This window comes from Bison bison, unplaced genomic scaffold (genome assembly GCF_000754665.1).
Source record: "Bison bison bison isolate TAMUID 2011002044 unplaced genomic scaffold, Bison_UMD1.0 scf7180017864243, whole genome shotgun sequence".
In the NCBI taxonomy this organism is placed as follows: domain Eukaryota; kingdom Metazoa; phylum Chordata; class Mammalia; order Artiodactyla; family Bovidae; genus Bison; species Bison bison.
The window spans coordinates 2,301,893-2,310,268 of NW_011494815.1; the positions used below are offsets into that span (position 1 = coordinate 2,301,893).

The 8,376-nt window shown below is 52.5% G+C and overlaps 1 protein-coding gene across 6 annotated transcripts in view; it reads left to right on the forward strand.

The window, feature by feature from the left end:
- The window catches only part of TBC1D2 (TBC1 domain family, member 2), a 42,767-nt gene that overhangs the window by 33,271 nt on the left and 1,120 nt on the right, over positions 1-8,376 (forward strand). For all 6 annotated transcript variants that reach the window (XM_010847042.1, XM_010847044.1, XM_010847043.1 and 3 more), the window contains 4 exons: positions 263-739; positions 5,007-5,127; positions 7,269-7,454; positions 8,182-8,303. In XM_010847042.1, the coding sequence (XP_010845344.1) occupies positions 263-739; positions 5,007-5,127; positions 7,269-7,454; positions 8,182-8,303 (906 nt within the window). The remainder of the gene's footprint in view (positions 1-262; positions 740-5,006; positions 5,128-7,268; positions 7,455-8,181; positions 8,304-8,376) is intronic.

Genomic DNA, 8,376 nt, shown 5'->3' on the forward strand with positions numbered 1-8,376 from the left:
GTACCAGGCACTGTCTAGTCTAGCCCCTAGCAGTTTACATCTGAGGATCTCACTGGGTCTTCATGAGGCAGTGCAAGAGCCCCTGTACCCACTGTACAGAGCAAACTGAGGTCCAGAGCACTGAAGTGACCTGCCCGGAGCCACATGGCCAACCTACAGTAAAGCCCCGCAGGCTCCCTGCCCAGGCCCCACCCTCTCCTCACTGCCCCTTATCTGGGGAAGGGCCTTGCAAAGTGTTGCTGACACGGACTTTTGCTGGCAGTGAGTATGACGAGTACGGCTTCCTGACGGTGCCCAACTACGAGATGGAGGACCTGAGGCTGCTGGCCAAGATCCAGGCACTGGAAGTGCACTCCCACCACCTGCTGGCCCACGAGGCCGTGGAGCGGCCACTGCGGGAGCGCTGGGCCACCCTGGGCGAGCTGGCCCCCTCGGCAGAACTGAAGCAGCTGCTGCGGGCGGGCGTGCCCCACGAGCACCGGCCGCGTGTTTGGAGGTGGCTGATCCGCCTCCGAGTCCAGCACCTGCAGGCCCCCGGCTGCTACCAGGCGCTGCTGAGCCGGGGCCAGGCCTGCAAGCACTCTGCTGCCCGCCAGATTGAGCTGGACCTGAACCGGACCTTCCCCAATAACAAGCACTTCACCTGTCCCACCTCCAGCTTCCCTGACAAGCTCCGCCGGGTGCTGCTGGCCTTCTCCTGGCAGAACCCCACCATTGGCTACTGCCAGGGCCTAAACAGGTAAGCTACGCAGCCTCGACCTTCCAGGGCACCTCTCTGTCCCTTTGGAGCCACCCAAGAAGCCAGGGAGGTCAACCAGATGGGCACAAGCAGGTGAAAGATCACACTGAAAACAGAGTTGGGTCAGAGCCCCGGCTCCTCGTCCCATGCCCTCCCCTGTGACGTGTCCACAGGGTGGTGCCGCTCCCACAGAGAGCACACGAGAGGGCCACTGGGGTCGTGTAGCCCACTGCCTGGGTCAGGGATCATTGCTTTAAACAAAATCCACTTGGAGGAGCCCAAGGAAAAGAGAATTTGTAAATGTGACAGAGGAGGCTCCCGAAAGTTGGGAAAGGAAGTAGGGCTGGGGGCAGACGGTCATTGCAAGCCGAGGCAACTGCTGTCTCTAGTGGGGCCACAGCATAACCCCAGGGGGTCCCATTCGTGCCATATTCCAAGGAGATGCTGTTCCCTGAGACTGTACAGCCCTCTGTGGAGGTCTCTGACCTCTCATAATACATGGCTGCTTCCTTCTCTCTCAGCAGACCAATCTCACTGTCATTCTGTGGATATTTCCGGCCCATCAGGACTGTCAGAATAGCGATCTTAGCCCCTGAGTCAAGGCTTTCAGCAACCCACTTGTTGACACCCTCATGTTGTAGGCCTAAATTCCCAAAGGAAGGAGTCTGGCCCAGCCTGGATTCATTTTTACTTCTGGTTCAACAGCAGGAGACAAGGGATGGTAGGGAGGAGCTGGGATGGGGTGACTTGGTAGGGCTGGGACTCTGGCCCAACTCTGTCTTCAACATGTCTTTTCGACTGCTTGTCCCCATCTGTTTGACCTCTCTGACTTCTTGGGAGGCTCGAAAGAGACAGAGAAGTGCCTTTCCAGTCCTATGGGGAGCTCTCAAGGCTGCCCCCATAGAGGTGGCCTAATCTCAAATATATCCCAAAGCAAGTTTTGGTTCAACTTAATTTAAACACATATATACTCAGACAAAATTTACGTAAGCCATTCATATAGAAGCTCTTTTTTCAGAATAGGAAGTATATGGCATTTACTTAACACAGAATAAGTATTCAGAGTGTCCCTACTCAAATTGGAATGGTTCCCAAACGTAGCTGTTTTTAATACCTTTTCCCAGCTCAAATTGGGTGAAACTGAGCATTTGTTGTTTAGTGGCTAAGTCACGTCCCACTCTTTGCGACCCAGTGGACTGTAGCCCACCAGGCTCCTCTGTGCATGGGATTTCCCAGGCAAGAATACTGGAATGGGTTGCCATTTCCTTTTCCATGGGATCTTCTCGACCCAGGAATTGAACCTACATTTCTTGCATTGGCAAGCGAATTCTTTACCACTGAGCCATCAGGGAAGCCCTATACATGTACAGTTTCTGGGAATTCAGAGTTAAACCTGAACAGTAATGCCTCTCAGTCTATACCTCTTTGGAAACTTGTTCAGATTTCACACTACTCTAAACATCTGCTATAGGGGATGTCCGTAGAAATTTATACATTTATTCATTCAGCAGCTGAGCAGAAACGTGCACACTTATCTGTTTGAACATGTTAAAATTCAGAAAGGACAAAACTTCTGAATCCTCTTTAAGATGAGATTTGAAGGGAACTGAAAGCTATGAGATTAGTATGAATGGTTTGTACATTTCACGCAAAGATCAGGTAGGAGCTAAGACTTAAGGAGAGCCTCCTGGATGCCAGGTACATACCTGATGTCATCTAATCCTCAGGAAAGCCCAGCTGACACAACAGAGTGTCTGAGAAGCTAAGGAACCTGACCTGGGCCTCACTATGCATAGGGGCTAAGCCAACTGCTAACCCTCGTCTCCAGCCCCCAGACCTGGTCCTTCCTACCGTGTGCCCACACACTCACAATGGGAGCTATGGTGGAGAGTGTGCTGAGAGCACTCAGAAACTTTTTTCCCTGATCAGATATAACTTTTTTGAGAGCAAGAATGGGGTTAGCCACCTATGAGCTTTGGAGTCTAATCTATGCTGAAGGAGCAGGGGGAAATTCCCATAGCAAGACAGTGTCTGGAGGTAAGCCTTGTGGAAGGCTTGTAGAAGGAAAGAAGCTTCTTCCGGAGTGGGAAGAGGCTGCACAAAGGCTGCTGAGGGCTGTAGAGGAGCAGCTGAGGTATTTCTTTATTTCTTTCTTTGAATGCTGTATTTATTGGCATTTAGGCAGATATTCATACTATTGCTTTAAATAGAAGGTTATTTGTACAGTCCATGGGATCCCAAAGAGTCAGGCATGACTGAGCACGTGCGCACACACACACACACATGCACACACACGCGCGCACACACACACATTTGTAATACAGCCTGTTGAAATGTGGAGAGTGCACTGTATTCTTTCAAAGGACCTTCAAACCCAGCCCCTTTCACTTGTCTGAGTGCTGCCGTCCAGTGGCAGCCATTAGAACTGCATGTGTGGTGTCTCAAGAGGACAGAACCTGCTTTTATGCAGCAAACCCAGCCTGTTTAGAGCAAGGCAGATATCATAGTAATGATTTAATACTAATTCAGAGCAAAATTTTAAAATTCATTTCTCTCTAACATATAAGTAGAGTTATTTAAAGTATTAATAGTTTTTTCTTTCCCACATCACCCTCCTTTGCAGACCTTCTCAAGCCTGAATGTATTCAGCCTGGAGTCTGGCTGTAGCCCCAAGAGGTTGATAGGCCCCTAGTGAATGCCAGCAGCCTCTCATCACTGACCATTTTTTCCCCACCGGTTTTAAGTGTACAACTCAATGATCTGGAGTAAATTCACGGAGTTGTATAGCTATCACCACAATTCAACTTTAGAGCATTTCCATCACCCCTAAAAGACATCTTGTACCAATTCGCAGTCACTCTCCATTCCCACTTGCAGCCCTGGACAACGACAAACCTTCCTTCTGTTTCTGTGAGCGCTCTTGTGGACATTTCATATACCAGTCATATGCTGTGTGGTCATTTGCATCAAGCTTCTTCCCCTTAGCATGTTCTTGAGGTTCATCCTTGTCATAGCATATGTTTTGTTCTTTTTTTACTGAGCTACATCCCACTGCATGGATGTGCCATACTTTGAGTATCCACTAACCAGCTGATGGGCATTTGGATTGTTTCTACCTTTTGGCTATTATGAATAATGCCATGAACATTCCTGGGCAATGTATTCTCAGATTCACCCTGGGGACTTCCCTGGTGATCCACCACCGCAGGGGACACAGTTTCAGTCCCTGGTCAGGAACTAAAATCCTGAATGCTGTTTGGCACAGCCAAAAAGAAAAAAAAAGGATGCACCCTGGATGAAATCTGCCAGGGAAGGAGAGAAAATAGTGCTTCTTCCAGGCAGACATCCCTGCTCAGCCCTGTGGGGTTTTCTTCTTTTTTATCCATGATCTCTAGAGCGTCGTGATAAGTCTGGGGGAGAGGGGAAGCAAAGGAGAAAAGGAACTCTGAGTACTGAGCGCCTGGTAGGTGCCAGACAGTGAGCAAGATGCTGTGTGTCTGTCTCCTTCACGTCTCACAGGCCTAGGAGGGGAATATTGTTAACCCCACTTGACAGGTAATGAGAATGAGGCTGAGAGAGACTAACACACTTGCCAAGGTCTCAAAGCCCGTGAATATTAAGATGAGGGCAGCTAAACTTTATAAAGAGATCTCACTGCATGTTAGCCACCATGCATGCATGCTAAGTCACTTCAGTTGCGTCAGACTCTTCGCAACCCCATGGACTACAGCCCGCCAGGCTCCTCTGTCCACGGAATTCTCCAGGCAAGAATACTGGGGTGGGTTGCTATGCCCTCCTCCAGGGGATCTTCCCAACCCAAGGATCGAACCCGCGTCTCATGTCTGCCACGTTGGCAGGTGGGTTCTTTACCACTAGCGCCACTTGGGAAGCCCATTAGGCACTGTGCTAGGCAGTTAGCGTGTATTTACTCCGTTCGTCCTTGAAACAGTCCTGTGATTATTATGAGGCTGAGGCTCAGAGAGGTTAAGGACCTTGCTCACAGTCACCCAGCAAGGAAGCTACAGGACCGGCATTCATACCCAGGCAACAGGACTCCAGAGGCCCTGCTCTAAGATGATCCCCATCACTCCATAAATCCCCTAGGTAGTCCTCTTCAAAAGCACGTTCATCTCGCCCAGTTTCCAGGAACACCAGCCTGGTTAGGGAGTGTGGTGGGGAGGACACGCCCCAGGGAGCCACACCTGCCCGGGGCTGCCTGGTTGTAACTGCCGCGGGTCACTCCAGGCCTCCTTTCCTCCCACTCCAGACTGGCGGCCATCGCTCTGCTGGTCCTGGATGAGGAGGAGAGTGCCTTCTGGTGTCTGGTGGCCATTGTGGAGACCATCATGCCAGCTGACTACTACAGCAAGACGCTCTTGGCATCCCAGGTGAGCCAGTCAGGGAGAGGACTGGGGGCCATGCAGGTTGGTGCCACTGAATTGTTCCTAGGAGCCAATGAATCTCTGAAAAGTCAATGAATCTCTGAATCTCCATTTCTCCCTCTGTACAGTGGGCCAGTAAACCCTGCTCTGGGACTGCTGTGATATTCCAGTGAGCTGATGGCCTTGAGAATTGTCAGGGCCCTGCCCACACCATAGGTGGTTGTTACTCCAGGGAGGACATTATGTTATGAGATATCCTAGGGAAGGGAGGACATTATGTTATGAGATATCCTAGGGAAGGGAGGAGGAGGAAATCTAGTGTCACTTGGTGTTTGCCAGCTAAGAGTTTCAAAAGAGAGGTCAGGTAACAAGGAAGCTGGGACTTGGGAGGGCGGGATGACTGGGATGCTTCACACGCTCCCATAATCGCCCACTGAGAAGTACAGCTGCCTGTCTTCTCACAGCCCCTCCGCTGCCCTCTGAGCGCAGGCCAGCCCTGGGGTCAGGCAGAGCTAGGGTCAGAGCCAGCCCCTCGGAAAACAGCCTTGTGCCCTTGGCAGGTGGCATCACCTCTCTGAACCTCAGGCCTGCCTGCTTCCCAATGGGCGTAGCACTGCTTCCTGGGATTGTTGAGAGGTGTAAATGCGAGACCATCTCACACCTCCTCCCTCCAGCCTCTCCCTCCTCACCCCTTGTCCTATTCTCGCTGCTTCGGTGCATCTGCCTGATGAAGAGAGGGATGCTACTCAGCGGGAACCTTCTCACTCCCCATCGAAACCTACCGAGCCATTACCTGCACCACCCCCACCCCCCATCCTGTTCCCCTTTCCTCCTTCAAGCACCCGGCACTGTTTTCTCCTCCTGGGTGGAGAGGTGAGGAGAGAGGTCAGGGATGGAGAGGAAGACTTGGGAGTCATCAGGAAATAGGTGGTGAACCAGGTGAGGACTGTGTTCTGCTGTGTGGCAGGGAGGCCCAACTTAGTAGTGCCTTTTTTGGTAGGTTCCAGGGATTCTTTTGATGATGGCTGTTCAGCAGTTGTGATTTTGTTGTTTTCATAAGAAGGGGTGAGTTCACTTCCTTCTACTCCTCCAACTTGAGCTAATCTCTCCTAATAGTGGCTTAAATGGAGGATTATTTTTCACAGATAATGAGAAAGCTAAAGGCTCCTTCTGGCTATCTGTTCTGATCACAGGATGGCCACACCATCTCTGGTCATGTATTTTCTGAAATACAGAAAATTCCAAATGTACAAAAGCAGAGAGAAAGTGTAATGAACCTCCATGTATTCATTACCTAGCTTCAATAATTACCAACACAGGGAGGCTAGTACTATTCTCACCTATACTCACACCATTCCCCCTGCTTTGATGACCTTGCAGTAAATCTCAGACATCATCAGTCCATCCATGCATCCTTCAGCGGGTTCAGTGGCATCTTAGATTTAGTGGGTTACCCTAGGCTTTGAGCGCCACAGTGGACCTGGAGTTCAGGGTGAGGAAGGAGGGAAGAGGGTGTTCACCACAGCTGAGAGCTAAGTCTGGAAGAAGACTGAAACGGGGAGAGGGCTGAGAAACCAGCAGTTCAAAGAAAGAAAGAGCAAGAGGACCCTAAAATGAGCTCATCACTGAGATAGGAGCAGCCACAGAACAACCATATCCTAGGGCAGGGAAGGAGCCAGTGCTGGGAGTGATCAACCAGGTCCAGTGAAACAAGGACGGAGGCATGACAGTGACCACGCTCAGCACCATCACCTCTGGGCCCCACGACCTTGCCCTGAGCATCTTGTGCATCAGACCCAAAATAGGTGCAAAGTCAAGGCTGTGGTATCAACCGATCCAAGCCTCAGCTCCATCTTGGCTTGGAGTTCAGGACAAAGGGGCCCAAACTCCACGGGCTAAGAACTTCTGATCTACAGAGACCTCTGCATCAGAGCTCCCAACCTGGAGGGCTACTCACCTATGGAGTGACGTGTCTCCCTGTCAGGCTGGGCACCAGCTCCTCTGGACACTCTGTGCCCCCAGACGGGGCAGGACCAACTGGGAGCAGCCCCAGGGCTGTGTGTGGACTGGCTGGGTGTGAGGGGTAGATGGGAAGCAGACAGCCCCTCCTGCAGGGTAGCAGCCGACAGGTCCTCTCTTGGCTGCAGGTGGACCAGCGGGTGCTACAGGACCTCCTCTTGGAGAAACTGCCCAGGCTGATGGCCCACCTGGGACAGCGCCACGTGGACCTATCCTTCATCACCTTCAACTGGTTCCTTGTGGTCTTTGCAGACAGTCTCATCAGCAACATCCTCCTCCAGGTCTGGGACGCCTTCCTCTACGAGGGCATCAAGGTAGGGCACCGCAGAGGGTGAGCGGGAGGGTCTTGAGCAAGTCTCTGCCTCCTCTGGGTCTTGATTCTGCCCCTGGATAAAGGGAGGATGGAGCCCACCCAGCAGGGCTCTGGGGGACCTCTCTAGGGAGCCTGGCTTCATCAGCTCAAGTGCTCTGCACCCCTGAGAGGAAGTGGTGCTTCTGCCTCTGAAGACCATCCTAGAGCTGGGAGGATTCCCTTCCTCTGAACAGGGGGCTTCAGCCTGCCCAGAAGGCACATCATTGCTGCCTCCTCCTCCTCCTGTTCAGACCGAGCCCTAGACGGGGCGGCTTCTCCCAGCTCTGCCCTTTTCCTTGCGAGGAGATCCTGGGCAGGCCCTCCCCTGGCCTCCGCCACGTTTCCCCATGATGGTAGTCCTCACAGTTCACCAAGCACCCTCGGATCCATCTCTCCATGCAACTCCTGCTAGCACCCCATGTAAAGACAGGGTTACCCTCATTAGATCCAACAGCGGCAACACTTTGCCCCGGCTCCCAGGACAGTCAGGCTCCCAATCCCCAGATTGCCAGCTGAGCTCCCCGTGCAGTTTCCAGCCACCCCCGCCTTGGCTTTGCCCCACATGTTTCTTCCAAGCCTCCTGTCTCTGCAGCCTGTCCAGGGCCGTCCACACCGCCTGGGGGTGTAGGTTCTGGGGCTTCCCTGCCCTGGCTCCCTATCCCCACCCTGCACCCCACTCTGCCCCCCAGGTGGTGTTCCGCTATGCCCTGGCCATCTTCAAGTACAACGAGGAGGCACTCCTGAGGCTACAGGATAGCCTGGAAATCTACCAGTACCTGCATTTCTTCACCAAGACCATCTGTGACAGCCGGTGAGACCCGCTCCTCCCCCGCCCCTCCACCACCCCAGGACACAGAGCAGAGCACTGACCCTCCATCACAGCT